The 17,867-nt window shown below is 39.1% G+C and overlaps 1 protein-coding gene across 7 annotated transcripts in view; it reads right to left on the minus strand.

Annotated features, from left to right (window-relative positions):
• Window positions 1–4,095: 4,095 nt before the first annotated feature.
• Window positions 4,096–17,867, minus strand: part of inpp4b (inositol polyphosphate-4-phosphatase type II B) — a 311,501-nt gene continuing 297,729 nt past the window's right edge. For 6 of the 7 annotated variants that reach the window (XM_049567159.1, XM_049567186.1, XM_049567177.1 and 3 more), the window contains one exon: window positions 13,194–13,377. In XM_049567159.1, the coding sequence (XP_049423116.1) occupies window positions 13,203–13,377 (175 nt within the window). In that variant the 3' untranslated portion in view covers window positions 13,194–13,202. Of the gene's footprint in view, window positions 4,913–13,193; window positions 13,378–17,867 lie in introns of those variants that run through there. The other variant, XM_049567168.1, reaches the window with a different exon arrangement.

Consider the following 17,867-nt stretch of genomic DNA (forward strand, 5'->3'; position numbering starts at 1 on the left):
TTTAAGTGGGTATAAAAAGCTGTGAAATTTATGATGATCCTGTGCTCTTCACTGGTGTCATTATATGATGCTCTGTTTGGAATTTGACACTCGAGAAATGAAATAAAAGTACGACAAAACCACTTTTGAAATTACTCTGGAGGAAGTCCAGGTCTGTGATGAAGCTAAGATATCAGACATCTGCACAAAATGAAAGCAGCATGCTGTTATTACCTGCATGTACAGTTTAATTTTCAGAAAGGACAAAGGATATTTTAACTTCTTGTAGCATGAAAAGTGTATTTATTAATAGCAATGGTTCTGCTTCATAACTATTTTTATATTCCTCTGTTTGTGTATTCATCCAAGAGCTCCTGTAAACAGACCACGTCAGAGGCCTTTCCAAATAAAATTCCAACAGTGATGAATATGAGTCATTGGATAACACTGATAATGACATCAGATTGAAACTGAGCTTGGCAACAGTGAACCCATAATGGGAAATCAGCTCTTTATTCTAAAGTTCTACTGCCAGACAGAAACCTGACAGGTTCAGACACAGTATCAGGTTTCAGTTTGGGTTTAGGCTGATTTTTTGGGTATGTCTTTGGGCTTGGATTGGTTGGGTTCAGGTTTGGTTATTTAAAAACATTTCTCTTCTCTCCCTCTGACTGTGCCAACTGTTTACTACTATTGCCCAGTGGGAAAGAAGAGACAGAGCGTGGTCAATGAATTGTATTCACCTGCTGAACACAACAGTAATTGATGAAATAAAGAAAAATGTGGCCTCTAGTTGGGTCAGGCCCAGGTCCGAAGTTCAGCAGCTGTTAAAACTGGTAAAATTATTAATTCACATGCTCTCAATTTAAGAGATTTCTGTGAACTATAAAACTGAATGTATAAGTAAAAAAGTAAGCTGCTTCCAGACTGTGCACAGAAGGTGTTCAAAATTACAGTCAGTAGGGATGGAGCCTATCCCAGCTGACATTGGACGAGAGGCGGGGTACAAACTGGACAGGTCGCCAGACTATCACAGGGCTGACACACAGAGACAGACAACCATTCACATTCACATTCACACCTATGGCCAATTTAGAGTCACCAATTAACCTGCATGTCTTTGGACTGTGGGAGGAAGCTGGAGTACCCGGAGAAAATCCACGCTGGCACCAGGAGAACATGCAAACTCTACACCGAAGGGCTCTCCCACCATGGGTTCAAGCCAGGCAGCCTCTTGCTGTGAGACGGCAGTGTTAACCACTGCATCACCGTGTCGCCTGATAGAAACAGGTACAAAACAATTAATGTAAAAAGGGTAGGTGCAGTAAGTTGAGGCTTCAGCCAACACCTTTTCGGTCAGCATTGGTTTGTAACTGCTTCAAAAGTAATGATTACTTATTGTTATTATTATTTTTCTCGTGTATTTGAGTTGTACAGGTTGGAAAATGACTAAAATAAACTTAAACACAGATTAAAACATGATTAAAACAAGACTGAACATCCTGCTCATCATGTTGAGAGTACGCTAACTGTAATGTGATCCGATAATCTGTAAAACAAGCATCAAATCTAAACGGCCTCTGCAGCATAATCCACCTGTCTTTTGTCGGAGTATGTTCAGTGTTTACCACACTGGCTCCTGGCTCTTTCCTGGCTCTTTTCCTGCAGCACAGCTAAACACACTTCCTTCTGTGTACCCGCTTCACTTAGCTGCGATGCTCTGCCAGAAGTGAGGGTGATTTACTGGTTGAGGGAGGACTACTTAAACATACTGAGCATACAGATGAGGAGCAGAGGAGAGAGTTATGCTTCAGGTGCAATTTTTGATTTTTTTTTTTTTTTTTTAAACATGTACCATGATTTTTTTTTCTTTTGCCTTGACCTCGGGGTCACCACTGGAATCTAAAGTTATTTCTGTGAATGAAGGTTGACTGCAGCTGCTGTTGAAGGAGAAAGCAAGTCAAGTATTTGATACTGAAAATACAATTTTTTGGTATCATATTTGGGCAAGTGTAGTGTTTGGTATCTAAGGGTTTTAATTGAACATACATTTTTAAAGGTTTCTCATTTTAACCACACACACAAAAATGATCTCTTTGAGTACTTAACTTGAATATATCTTGCAAGTTGTCAATGTTTTTAATGCAACATATGGATTATATTATGACTCATTTAACTGCTCAATTAAACACTGACGTGTGGTGCAGAAAGGGAACCCAGGTGCGGAAACGGAGCAGGTATTAACAATGATTTATTGCACAAAGGGCAGGTGAATCCACAAAAAAATCAAAACTGCCAGAGTCCATCAAAAAACACAAAAGACGTCCAGAGAGTGCTGGGCTGTGAGGGCACGGGAGGCACTGGAAAAGACGGAGGAGAGACACAGTTACAAATACTCATCAAAATGCACAAGAGAAAGTTCACAATGTTACCAAACGGGAGCCAAGCTGATACCACGGAGGTTCTCTGTATACTCTGGCGTCGAGGAGTGTCTCAGCAGGCTTAAAGTAGGCGGCTTGATTGGCAAAGCAGAAACAGGTGAGTCCAATCACTCCTCGACGCAGCAGGTGGGAAGGGTGCCTCCAGAGGAACAAAAGTCAAGTTACCCAAGCAACCACACACACCCGGAACATACTATCAAAATAAAAGCAGCAAAATACAAACCACAACAAACACCCCCCCATGAAATTAAATGAAAACAGTCTGCAAAACATTACACGTCCATCATTATACAATCACAAATAACAGAGAAATCAAACAGGTCGCACACTGCAGGGCTCCAATGCTCAGTCGAAATTTATTGAGGTGAGTAACGTTTCAAGCGTCAGGCTCTTCATCAGACGTTTGACTTTTGACAATCACAAATATCCACCTCAATTCATTGTTTTATTTAATTTCAAATAGACAATTGTAAATATCCAATGTACAGTATAACACAACAAATACATTTCAAACATGCATTAAAGTCCAAGGCAGCAACCCTTAGAATATAAAATCACTTAAAAATACAAAAATAAATAATTGAATTTGACACATAGCATTCAGAAACGATGGCCCTCATCCTGATCTGACTTCCTCTTGTGCCTCATGTGGTTTCGCTGGCCTGTACCTCAAGATATAAAAATATTATGGAAAAAGCTCAGGTGCAACCATTAAGAAAGTGGGATGAGTTAGGAAACAGGTTGAAATACTGCTTTGTTATTACACATGAATGAAAATACATATGCAAAAGTCAAGAAATAAAAAACAGGCAAAGTTTAGACCTGAATATGTGATGCTATAATAATTTGCAGATCAGTTGTTCAAGAACTGCGGGAATGGATGAAATCCTGTAGAGCAGTGGTTCCCAACTGGTCCAGCCACAGGGTCCAGATTTCTCCTTAGTCATTAGTTCAAGGTCCACACAGTTTAATATATTCAGCATCATACTTGTGTTTGGCCATGTTGTCGAGCTAGTATGCTGTCTCTGTCACGAAGCTGTGCGTTACTCCTCACTTTACAGCAGGAAACAGCACTTTAAAATAAAAGCTCTGTACCGGAAATTCACTGCACTTAAAAATAAAGTGTGATGTTTGCAAACTTGACATGTTTGCGAGTCACTTGCGTTCAGGATGGACCCAAGACCCACTTCTGGACTGCAACCCACCCAAAAAATGACCATTTGTGTATTAGTTAGTCAGCCGTGTTACCTTGAATTCATTAAGAAAACTTTGTCTTGAATGACTCCACAGAAAACAGTGAACATATTGATTTATTAAATGATTGTGGACCACCTTTAACGTCAGCAAAACTATATCAAAACATCAGTTTACAAATTCTCACACAACTTGTGCAGTATAATCCAAGTCTCATTTGTCTAGTCATATGCTCAGTACTTTCCAAACACTTGCACTTTCGCTTAAACATCATTTATTTAAATAAAATAAATAAATATTTCAAACTGAACTCTTAGATAAGAAACTTATCTATGCTCTCTTCAAAGCCAGACTCTGATACTAAGGTTGTTTTTTCAAGCGAACCTGCATGTGTTTGGGAAGTACTGAGCATATGACTGGATAAATGAGACTTGGATTATACTGCACAAGTTGTGTGCGAGTTTGTAAACGGATGTTTTAATATAGTTTTGCTGCTGTTAAACGTGGTCCTCAATCAGTCAGTAAATCAATATGTTCACCGTTTTCTGTCAAGCCATGCACAAAAAGTTCTTTCTCAAATTCAGGGTAACACTGCGTGACTTATTAATATACAAATGGTCATTTTGTGGGTGACGCACTGCTTTAACAAAAACAGTCTCAACTCAAAAGTCCAATAACTGTTTAAAGCTTTTTAAGATAATCAGTCAGTGGGTGGAGCTTTCTTATGTGTCATCACCTCTGAAACAGTTCAGACCAAGCTGGTATTGGACCTTTAAGTTAATACTACGTATTCTTCAGTCATACAAATGCACTGCTTGAAGTCTTAAAACAGATCATTAACGTACTGTGCAGCCACACACAGAGATGACCCACACACTATGGTGTGACCACAGTTACACTGTTACTGTTTATCACTGCTCAGGTCATGAAAAATAAACAAGGCAACAATGAAAAGTGCATCAATTTTACACATAACATGTTGGCAAATCCAGCTTGGGAATGGAATAATACATAACCACATCATAACATATAAAGAAAACAGAGCAACCAAAAACTAAACAACCATCAGCAAAATATAAAATCCAGCACTTTTTTTGTTTTGGTTACGAACAATAAAACATTTTTACATTTGAAGCTTTTGTTTTACAGTACACGGCTTACGGCCTCAAGAGTCAACTTTGCCATACGTCCCCTCCGGTGGTCGGTAGCACTTGGGAAAGGCCATCAGCTGCAACATGTTGAAGGCGTATTTCCTGGCTCTAATATTCTTTTGAACATTCTCAATGCGACATCCCTCTCTGGTGATAAAATAAAGAGGACGGAGAGGATGGAGGGAGGAAAAGAAAGAAAGAAAGAAAGAAAGAAAAAAGTGAACATGAATGAGTTTTTAAATTATGTTTGTAATGACAGACACAAAACATAAAACACAGGATGACTTCCTATTGAATTAAGTATGTAGTTGTTTAATATGCTTCAAACAAAAACAAAATACGTGAATGACACTTAAAGGGATAGTGCACCCAAAAATGAAAATTCAGCCATTATCTACTCACCCATATGCCGAGGGAGGCTCAGGTGAAGTTTTAGAGTCCTCACAACACTTGCGGAGATCCCAGGGGAGAGGGGCTAGCAACACAACTCCACCTAATGGAGGCTTATGGCGCCCCAGAATCAAACGTCCAAAAACACATAACTGAAACCACAAAATATCTCCATACTGCTCGTCTGTAGTGATCCAAGTGTCCTGAAGCCCAGACATAAAAAGTTGTTCATGTGCTTTTGCTGGTCTCGTGTGCACATGAGAGCGCGGAGCACAGAGAGGCAGTTAGAGCTACAGGCTACAATGAGGCTAAAAACAGAGTTCAAATGACGTTTTTCCAAACAACTTTTTATGTCTGGGCTTCAGGACACTTGGATCGCTACAGATGAGCAGTATGGAGATACTTTGTGGTTTCAATTATGTGTTTTTGGACGTTTGAATCTGGGGCGCCGTAAGCCTCCATTAGGTGGAGCTGTGTTGCTAGCCCCTCTCCCCTTGGATCTCCTGAAGTCTCTAAAACTTCACCTGAGCCTCCATCGGCATATGGGTGAGTAGATAATGGCTGAATTTTCATTTTTGGGTGCACTATCCCTTTAATGTATTTTACGACTGTCTTGCTGGTGTAGTATAAACAAGGAGCTTACAGTTATATCCATGGTAACTGTCTTGTTCCATAACGTATTATGTAACGTCATATGTAGACTAATTTTCTGTATATCCTCCATGAATTATATAATCACATCTCTGTGACGCTCTCTTAATAAGAAAGCTCCTGCTGCTACTCACAACTTCTTCCAAACCCCATGTGAATATATTTCACAACTACAGTTTGGTATGGTTCAGGTGTCAAACCATTTTGTTTGATGATACTTTTTTTTTTTTAACTGATTGGGCCTTGGGGTGAGACTGTTTTCTCAAATTTTTGGTACAATCTATGGCACAAGGCAAAACCTGATAAACTGTGGTGCACAAACTGCATAACCATACCCACATATTTTGGAAATTCAGTAAGTTAAGTACATTTTGGAGAGATTTTTGAGGCACTTAAGAAAATATTTGTCCAAAATCTCAAGGATAGCAGTATTAGGTCTAACACTGCAGGGCAACAGCATTTGACAACAGCAGCACTTAAATGCATTAATTTAAGTGGTTAAACCCTGACCCCTGACATAAAATATGTACTGTAGACTGAGAAGGCATGGGAAATGGAACAGATGGAACAGGTAATGTATTCCTTGAGACTCCTAAAAGAAATATTTATTAAAAGACGGGGCCCTGCTATCTCCAGACTAACATAGTGAGGTAACTGAAATCCGCCTACATATCTTACAGTATATATATGTCTTTATCTCCCCCACCTGACTCTATACAAACATCATGCCTCTGCATACACACACATGCACTCCCCCCCCAACCTTCACCTTTTTTATTTTAGCCTTTTTTGTCCAACATTCCCTTTTCCTAACTGTTTTATTTCAAAATGAATACTTCAAGCTACAAAGGTTTATTTTAATTTATTGTTTGCCTGTAAGCCACATAAGCACAGCTGTGAAAAACAGCCTGGGAATTCTTGAAATGACTGTTTGAGTTGCAAGAAGTGGAAAAAAAAAAAAAAAGTTAAAAAAAAGCTACACCCGATGCTGACATATTTCCTCACATTCTAGGTGTGTCTGATTTGCAGCAGAGACCTTAAGCACATGTTTGTTGCCAGCTCAGTTCTTCTGAGACGTGCAGTGTTGATGGGTAATGCCCAACAAACTGTTCAACATACAAACTTGAAGTGTATAGTACTGCTTCTACAGTGCCACAGACATTTGCCAACAAATTGCCATATACTGTATAAACAAATTTAAAAATAAAACAGCAGTCTTTACTTTAAACATACAATTGATTACGATCTTGCTTTTCTGTTTTAAACATCATGAAACATTGTTAGCTAGCTCCTGAGCCTCAGAATATCTGCTGTCTGCGCTGCCAGGTAACGTCTAACTTAACAGGAAGGGTTCAAAATGCTGCTTCAGGAGGCGTATTTGCGCTTCCTGGGATAGCTGAGGCATGACTCGACATATTTATCCCTCTGATTGGCTCGTGCTCATTGCTGTCATTGGTTGGGTTGGTTAGCAGCAATAGGATTTAGAATGGTTAGGGTACCAATGGTAAGCCAATCAGAGTCAGAGTAGCCAATTTGTGTACTTGTGTTTGAAACTGTCTCTATTAAGCCATGTTAAATGTGTGTTTAATGTGTGTTTTGAATCAACTAAACTTTACAGCTCTTCACAAAGACCCCGCCGCTGACTAGTGTTTTGGAGGTGTAACTGCAGAGTGACACAGACACACCACCGCACTAGTATAAATGTTCACAACGGCGTACAGTCTGTCACACAAGTACAAATCCCACCTATGGCAGAGTAGGGCAGGTCATGCCTTTGCTACTCAGAGAAACACAAATTTGCATCCGGGAGTTTTAAAACCAAGAAAGACATACACTCTCAAACAGTGACCACACCCAACTCACAAGAGCAGAGAGTTCTGCTACACAGTATTATTAAATCTGTCTTTCCAGCAGAGACGACTTTATGTAGCTAGCTCTCCCTCTCACACACAGACATGTTATATTATTTAAGTACTTAAGTGTCTCTCTTTCCCTCACTCTTACCTGTGACTTCTCCACATCTTTTTTATTTGCTGTTCAGTTTTGGTCCCATTTCCTCTCTGGTCCTCTCACCCTGGAGCTTTTCTTTCAGGCGTTGCCAGGCTACCAGCCTGACCGCATCTTTCTCTCCCTCTCCGACCAATAGTTGATGTGGACGTTCAGATTCACGTGAATATCAGACCCTTTTAAAATGAAACCTGCGCAGTTCTCACGGAGCAGCAGATGTATATTTTTAAAAGCCACAACAGTGGAGCTATCTGTTGGCTTCATCTATGTGTGTGTGTCTGTGTATGTGTGTGTGTGTGTGTGTGTGTGTGTGTGTGTGTGTCAACATGGCAAAGAGACACCTGTTGTGGTGGGAACTATCACAGTGGCTGTTTTGAGTACTTTGCCAGGTGTATATATATATATATATATATATATATATATATATATATATATATATATATATATATATACATATATATATATATATATATATATATATATATATATGTCTGTCTTTCCTTTTGTTAATACAATAACATCACAACTTGCAAGACGCAGTCACAAAACTTTACAGGCGTGTAGTTGAGACCACAATGAAGCCAAGCTTGAAGATGGGTATGGTCTGAGCAAGGGGTCCGGAAGTAGAGGGGCATGAAGTGGGGAAGGGGCCCACTTCATGCCCCTGGCCCACATTTGTTTAAAGTTGGAGATTGGCGTCACGGCTGGTGTGATCCCATCGCAACATGATCTATAGTTTAGAACTGCAAACAAGCACCTGTGTCAGAGTTGTCTCCGTTGAACCTTCCAACCAATAAGAATCCAGAATTTTCAGGGGCCATGATGTAAGATTTATAATATTCAGTCTTTGTATGGTTTATTTGTTTTCAGCACCTGTCAATGCCAGGGATAAAGACTTATACTCAGAGCCAGTTTTAACTATGATAATGTCCTTCCTTCAACAGGACTCTTTAATTAGCCAGTAGAAACGGCTGTATTTTAATACGTGACAGTGGAGCCTTTTTTGAATGCTTCAGATATCTGAGAGAGAAAGAGCACATTTTATAAATGTTCTCCTTTAGATTTAAAAATAGTAATCACATAAATCTAAAAAAAACTACCTGTCAGCCAAGATGCGGCTCATTAATTCAGGTTTTACTACCTCATAGTGACGCTGCATTAACTCATGTCTGCTAATGCTTCAGACATAAATCAAAGATGATGCTGCTGTCTGAAAGCATATTTTGGTGTGGGGCAAGAGTCACGGTTAGACTTCCAGAAACAGGAAACAAAGTGTTGCCCTCCAGGATTTAGTGTAACTGATGTACCCTTAAAAAAGGAAGTGAATCTCTGTTAGTGAAGCTGTCTCTGGCTGCACAGGGCAGCGATTTACTGTAAGACGTAACAGCTAATACGGGTTCTACCACACTGTACAATGTGTGCAAACCACGTGACAACTTTCATGTTTAATTTGAATATTTTGATCCATGTTGCACCACAACAGTATGGGAGATGCAGAGCACTGAAGCTATAACAAAAAAACCAAAACAAACTACTACCCAAATAATTAAAAAATGCAATCCAATATAACGCTTCCAACACCTCAGGTCATTTGTGACATGTTCTCAACACATAATTAACATTACAAGCTATGTTGACTAGAATGACTAACCGTGCTCTGAAAGACCAATCTGGGGGGATTTCTGAAATTATTTTGTATGATCTGGGGGCCTGGAAGTGGAATTTTTGTTTTGTCTTACCCTGCCAACTTTTTGTTTTTGTATTGAAGTCCACAGTGGCAGAGAGAAAACTCGATGCACTGCAAGCTAAAAAAAAAACAAGTGAATGAAGCTGTTTGACACAACATACGTTGCATTTAGAGAAAAAGAAACACTGCAAAATGTACACGACACATAATTCAGACATGCAATCTGTTTACCACTCGACAATGGTGATGCCAAATGAGCAAAAGCTTATCTTAGTTTCACCACCCCGATTGCATGATTTATCTTCATCCCAATTACTAGCTTGTCTGTCAGTTTTTAGTGTCTTCCTGAGACTTTTGCTGCTTTGTATTTTTTGTACTCACACAGTGTGCTTCTTTAGGTTATATATGTGTCAGATTGGTGAATGTGTTTCTCAATTTGCAAGTGTTTTATTGCTTTAAGCATTTGAAAAAAGGCTCCATCAATCAAAGTGGTAAATCTAGTTGTTTACTTAAGCTGCAGTGCACTGACTTCTCTGCTAATTCTTCCATGAGCTACACTCACACAGATATACAGAGAACATGATGATGAAATAATTATGAGTAATGTTATCGTGATTGAGCAGTAAGGAGTCGGAGACAAAAACAAACTTTAAGAAAGACGGGTATCAGTACAAGTGTGTTGGAAAGACAGAAAAGCACCAAAGGTCTGATTGACAATAATTATAATTGAGTAAATTAAATAAGCTCTGCCACAATAACACAGAGTAAAAGTGCATCACTCCTCCTCAGCTGGCAACACAACACTGTAATGTGATGTATTTGTATGTTAGCTGTATTGTCGAAAATTAACAGGCTCATGTTTAACTCCCACCAAGCACATCCATACCCTTCTCAGCAATAAAATCCTAAAAGAAACTTGACTCATCAGTTTCACAATCAGCTTCTGCTAGTTAACTAAAAAAGTCATGTCAGCTGTATTTCACGATGATGGAAATTTACAGATAAGGCTGGCAATATATGTATATTTCTTATACAAATCACATGAAAAGGCCAAGAACAACACTGAATTGATCACACAAACACGTATTGTTTGTGTATCCAAATTGAGTGTTGCTTATTAATCTTTGCCACAGAGATAATCTCGTCCAAAAATAATAATAATAATAATAGATTTTATTTGTATTGCACTTTACATTTTAGCAATCTCAAAGTGCTACAGAGCAGAAAAAAATTAAAACAGTTAGAATTAATACAATTTAAGAATTACTAAAAATGATTAGAGACAATAAATAGTTAAAAGGAGAACCTATAAAAGACATTTAGCAGAATGCTTTTGTAAAAAGGTCTCGTTTAAAAACATCAGTAGTGTGTGAGGCCCTGAGGTGGTCAGGGAGGGTGTTCCACCGCCTCGGAGCAGCAGAGGAAAAGGCCCGGTCACCCATGGTGTGGAGCTTGAAAAAAACTATTGAAAACAGATTGCTGAGCCCCGTTGTTGCACTGTGTGACATGCACACAGGCGTTGTGGTTTGTTTGTCATCAGTCCCACATTCATCATCCTGCTGCCACAAATATCTCATTCCACAGCTGAAAGTAATCCCCATAATGCACAATTAATTCTTGTTTGAATAACATTTGCAAAAACGGCAGTGCCCAGCAGTTTAAGCAAAGTCTTTTTTAAAATACTTTTTGAGTAGGAAGTAATTTGTTTGATGCAAGGTGACACAGACTGAGTAGGGAAGTCCAACAGTATTGAACATTGTTGTTGACATTTAGAAAAACATGGTTCAATACCAGGCTTCATGAACTTAAACAGAAGATCTCTGAGAGACAGAATTGGCTTTACGTATATATCGATATGTAGTTTGAGCTTAATGTTACAGTTTTATCTGAATGCCTTAACGGGGATTTTTTGAAGCACTGTCTCTGGAACAATTAACACTTGTAGCCAGCGCATTTACCAAATGTGGCAAACAGAATGCACATACTTCTGGGTAAACTGTTAAGTATCTCTTCCATAGATTTATCCTTTACTTTGATTTTATATGACTCAATTTGTTCTAAACTAGAAAACCCACTCCCTCAAATCCTTTAACTGCCTTTATGTGCATTGTTCGGTTGTGTCCAAACCAGGTATAAGCCTGTAGGTCAATGACTTCATTGCGTTTTAAATGTGTTTCTTTAAGTGAGATAAAATCAGGATTATGATCAAATAGCATTTTTTTCCTTATTTCCAAGCGGTCCACCCGTTTATGTGCCTGTGCACCAATGTGAGACTGATAACATTTGTCACGGCAAAATTGTCAACTGTTGTTTAACACTGGTTTCTCATTGCTACACTATTTTGCCAAGTGCCTTTCCACACTGACACAGGTGCTGCCTCACTCACGACATCACATGTGATGTGGGTAAAGTCTTATGACCAGACTTACAAAGAAGGTGAGATTTAGCCTTTTTTTCTTTGCCTACAACAAATGATTTGTTTCCTTCTGCTGTGTTTTGGTTGTTTAAGGAGAGTGAGAACATTTTAAACGAAAAAAAGAGAAAACCTTTTCTCCTTATCTGTATTGACGGTGCGTCACATTTGGAGAACATGTCTGTACTTTGTGGTTACCTGTGCATGTGTGTTTATGAAAACTTTATAGCAAACTTGCACAAAGAAAAAGCAAAAGCTAAAAGTGTTTTTCATGTATACTTTTCATCTATAGTTGGTGCTTTGTGTGTTTATTCAAATGATGGTTTGTGTGTTCTGTATTGACGCAAAGAGTTTGAAGAGTTTTGCAAGAATTGTTTGCTTTTGCTAGAGATGTATAATGCATTGCTGCTTTGGTGTAAGGCAGGTGTCGGCAACCTTTACTATCAAAGAGCCACTTTTGACCAAAATAATATTTAAAAATATTGAGCAAAAGAATATATTTGAACCCTAAAATGAAGGACACACAGCCTATTAAGTCTAAAATAGCCAATCAACATTACTAATATGTCTAAATGAGCATTCATTAATATGTTTTATTTCAAGGTGGCGACTCTGCAGTGGGCTGTTTATGATTATTTGGAACTTAAACTCTGCAGAGTTGGCAGTGAAAGCAAATGAAGCTGTCCACATGCTATTAAATTCTCTCTTCTCATTTGAAACTTTTACTTTTTTTTTTGGAGCTAGGGAGATTTTAGAACAGTCACCGCACTTGAGGTTTGTGGCCACAGATGTTTGAAGCACAGGTGCATTCATTAGGCCTATAACAATGATAAATGACATTAAAATGTAAAAAAGGAGTCACTGAAGACGTGTGAAAGATTGTGGTTAGTGTGCAGAGTTTTAAAAAAAAAAAAAAAAAAAAAAGCCGATAGTTTAAAAGATAGTGCCAAGCAATTAGAAAAAACTGAAACATTAGTCTTAGGAGAGTTTGTTCTTGTCAGACATTTAGGACTAACTTAAAATTTGTAAAACATGATTCCTGGTAAATCAGAAAAAGAGTAAATGCTATATTTTACTTTATACCATCTGATTGAAATCAATCTCCTCCAATCCACTGCTGCTCAGGGATTAACACCCCATAGCTTGAGGTAGATATTGAACCACATGTGCTAATTACCCTTAAATTACCCTTAAACAAGAAAGCCAATCAAACCACACTACCACCACTCATGAAAGAACAACCAGCAAACACAGAAGAAGGAGTGAGTAGAGATGGCATTGTCAGCAATTTATTGATATTTTGCAAGCAGAAAAACAAGACTTAAAATGAGCCACACAACCAGTAAGTGCGAGCTAACGAGCAGCAGGGCAATGGGGTAAAAGTGTCGTGACGCTGGTTTGTTCTCTGTCACGGCGCCAGCCTCAGGGTCCTCCCACTGCCCAATGTCTCCCTGGGTCAGTCGACTGCAGGGGCACCCATCAGAGTGAAACAGAATGAACAGAGACAAATCAAAACACCATGGTGTTAGTACAGTCCAGATGCTGTCTGAGTGGGACCTTTAGCATAGATCGATCACTTGAGAGGCCATATAGGCTAGTACCAGAAGGCCCACTCAGACAAAGAGACATTAGTACAGACTTCGCCTTAGAGAGCCACAGCCACAGACAAGCAGGCAGTGATGGACGGAGCAGAAATGTGAGAAAGAGACTCACAAAAAGCTGCACAGTAAGCCATGTAATGAAATGACTGAGTTGGCAGAGGACTGAGGGGGGAGGCATGCAGTTGTATGGTGAAAGTTTTATGTAGAACATGTTTCATTACATCTGATCCAGCTGATATGCATTCAATTAAGTCTGTAGGGGAAGAATCACGTTTACAGTGGCTGTTTAACAGGTTCTGTGAAACGTGAGAACTTGTTTTCGATTTCCTTTGGATAGCATTTCACTTCATTCACACTTTGTTTGTACTGAAAATATCATCAGAGTGAAACGGCTTCCTTTAAGGTAATCAGCACCTTTGGACAACTGCAGAAGGCCCATGTGAGAAACTCATGATGATTTATCAGATCTTTGTGGATAATGAAACTGGGAACAGACAGACAAGCATATGCATGCCTGAAGGTTTTAGTAAGTCATAGTCTGGAGTGATAGAAACAGCAAACATCAAAGCAAATGCCGTCAAGCCAAATACTTGATGGATACACTGCCATGAAGACTGTCTCTGTATGCAATGAATTTGTGTTTGTTGTTGCATGTACAGACTGTCACTTCATGGCATCAAATGTCATATTACATACAGTAAAACACGGCTTGTAAAATTATGTTGTGGTCAGTTATATCACAGTTGAAGGTCCACCATGCTTTTTATTTGTCCCACACATGAAGCTACAGTATACCAATCCAGACAATCAACCCGTCTAGCCTGTCTTATCACCTACATTAAAGCCTTCCTCGTTTTTATTCAAAACAAGCAAACAGATGAATATGAGACACTAAGTATCAGCTTCGTTTGACAACAGCAAGCACAGCTACCTCAGATACCTGCTGAAGCTGCTGTACATCTTATTGACGCAAAATGTAACTTTCCACCTGTTAAAACTGAAGTAAATCAGCGTCTTTCTGTTGTCACGTTTGTGTGGTTGTCTTACCTCGCGGTTGTATAAACATTGCTTACTCACCAATTAACGGGAGAGTAAATATGTCACTCATTCGACAGCACTGGCGTTGCCAGCGAGACAGGTTTGATTCGACAAACCTGACCAATGTCTCGCGATAAATGCACTGATGTTAATGTCTTTTTTAACTTGACCGCACAAACAACTGCAGCAATGTTTTATTAATCTAAAAACACTGAGCTATAATCAGATGCCCCTGATGTCTGATTTTAGAGAAAGAGGGGCATCTGGAATACTTTGCTTCACTCCAAAGTCGTCGAAATCCGGTGCTTGGGCAGTGACTTGCAGTGTCGGAAACCAACAAAAAAGGTGTGCGTGATGCGCGGCTGGTTGCCGCTGGAATGCGGGAGGTCAAGGACAAAAGTTAAGGCGCTGAAAGTCCAACTGGGTTGGGCTAGACGGGTGGTAGATTGGTCCAAAAAGACTCCCACCCGAGGGAGTGGTGTTCATGTCCCGTAAGATTCTGAAACCAAACCCTTTTCGTTTTTCCCAAACCTAACCACGTGTTTTTGTTGCCTAAACCCAACCACATGCATTTTTTGTTGAAGGAAAAAAACATCAATTTGTGGTGTTGTACCGACATAATGTGTTTATTTTGAAAGAGACTGTATGTAAATGTTAAATTTTTCAGTGAAAACAGAAGTGTATTTTGAAAGAAGACAATGCATGTAACAAGCAGAACTTGACAAGGTGTCCCAGAAAGTCCACAACTAACACACCAAGGGTACCTTGCATGTTGTATGTGGACGTGGAAAGTCCATGACCAAACGCTAATATGTGACGAGATCAGAGTGAGAATGTGTTGCATTCCAGGAAAAGGGTCTTGGGGGAAATGCAGGTACACGTCCCTCTCAGTATTTAGAATGTGCATTTGTCCCACCAAATAAAAACAGGAAAATAGCAGAGGATGTTTATTTGGACAAAACTAGTGATATTTACACCATAAATTGGTGCAGAAACATTCACCAGAATGCAGGAAATAAAGTGTCTGATGCTCAAAATTTTTCTGGCAGAGAACCTCTGAACTCCCTGTTTCATATGTGTTTCAAAATGGTCACAGTTCTCAATGAGTGTGTTGGTGTCAGAGGGGAAATACAACACAGACGGTCGAAGTGGATCGCTTCATTGTGCTTGGAAAATATCACTGCAGATTACTGGAGCGTACTTTTACAACTTTTATCCTTTTATTCTAAATCTTCAACACAGATCTCACACCAAAACTCTGTTGAGAAAACCCAAAGCACGCATATTCAGAACAAATACAAAGCTAAGGAGGCAAATACAGTCGTCTTAGAAGTATAACGCATTACTGTAGGTGCTGTTTTCAAACACTGAGCTACTGTTTGAATGCAGCACCTGCAGTACGACACTGATCTACTGCTGCACTGTTTTTTTTTAACCCCCTACGGGAGCTGTATGGCATGTGTTCAAATTTTTCAGTCATCACAAAGTGATAATAACAGTCTGTCACACATAAATTAAGAGAAACATTTTTGTGTGGCAATTTCCCTGTTCTACATAATGCTCACAAATGTGCTCGGCGGTTAGTCACATGCTCGGCAGCTGTAACTGTTATGGCAAATAATGCATAAATAGTTGTTGGTGACAGTTGTGGATGCAAAAAACATCAAATCTGATAAGAACACTGCTTTGTAAACACACACACACACACACACACACACACACACACACACACACACACACACACACACACACACACACACACACACACACACACACACACACACACACACACACACACACACTCTCTGGGATCCTTTCTTTTTAAGGCTAGATTGATGCCAATTAGTGGATAAACAATATTCTACAATTTAATTGTGCACATAACGTATATGAGAAGATCTGATGAACGTGTCACAACATTAAGCAGTTAGTGATCATTTTAAATATTGAACTTAACTGTTAAGATTTCTATATATCATTGATTTTAATGTTTTTTAACCAAACTCGACCAAAGCCATTATTTATGTATCAAACATTTGGTTTCATTGAAGAATTATTTATTGAATTTATTGACTATAACAATGTTTTTGTGTCCATAAACCCTCAGACATCCACCACACTGGAGATATAATATTACAGAGTGTGGAGATTGGTCTGGATGTGACACTAGCGCTAAGGTGACCGCTCAAAGGGCGGTGCACATCAAAACAGCTAATGTTAGCACTGAAGGAAACACTGGAGAGATTCAGCCAGACTGAGCCTCAGTCAGACTCAGACTCAGCTGAGGAGTCTGCTGTGCATCCAAATCAGCAACTAGCATAAGTGTCAGAATGTTAAGTGTTGTTGAAATTTTTTATTGTTTATGTTGTTTGTTAGCTTGTTAGCTTGTAACTGGCAGTGGCAGAAACAGCATTAATGGTTCTCAAACATAGACTATTAGCAGCTACGCTGTCATACTGTAGTGTGTTCTTGTTGTTATAATGTGGTTATATCCTCTTGAGGTCTGAACTTTTGTTTGGTATGTATTTTTAATTTCTCCTATCAATAGGACCCATTAAGTATAAAACATTAAACATTGTCAACAATAAAGTCCCAGTGTCTTCAAACAGGTACCTTCTAATTCACAGTATCTTAGCTTGTTGCTGTTGCTAAATTTGGTCTGATTTGTTGCCATATAAAACTATAAACATAAATAAACAAGTTTCAACCATAAACTGTGATCAGATTTTGGACCTTGTCCACTTTTTTGTCTGTTTCGGCTGCAGACTGACTTGGCAGAGATGACTGCCATCTTGTTTGCACATGGAATAGAGTATTGTGGTCTTACTACCACTAGGTGGCAGAAAAAAAGTGTCCATGATTGAGAATAACAGGTCTAAGTTAAGTAGAGTGAAGTATAAGGTCAAGTAAACCCAATATGTGATGCCCTCTAATGAGGACACAAGGTCTCCGTAGGATATACCAGAGGTCGTACCAAAGTTTGTATAAACATATATTCTGTCTGGCTGAGATTCTAATTTTACGTGTAATAGGTGCCTTTCAGGAGAAGTCTGCCTGGAGAGCTCTCTGCCAGAAAAGGAATTCGGTTAAAATTAATAACTTTCTTCCACTTCTTCCAGTTGTGTAATAACTCTGACGCAATAGAAAACGATTGGCTTTTGTATCAGTGTCAGATCTAATCTAAAGTGCCCATTTTATGTTTCAATCTCAGATTTCAGAGAGGTGCACAGACAGCACCCCCTTCAGGAGAAGAATGTGAAAACACTTCTCTAGTGACAATCTTTGCACAGATACAAGTCAGTATAATCAAAATTA

This window comes from Epinephelus fuscoguttatus, linkage group LG3 (assembly GCF_011397635.1).
Source record: "Epinephelus fuscoguttatus linkage group LG3, E.fuscoguttatus.final_Chr_v1".
Classification (NCBI taxonomy): Eukaryota; Metazoa; Chordata; class Actinopteri; order Perciformes; family Serranidae; genus Epinephelus; species Epinephelus fuscoguttatus.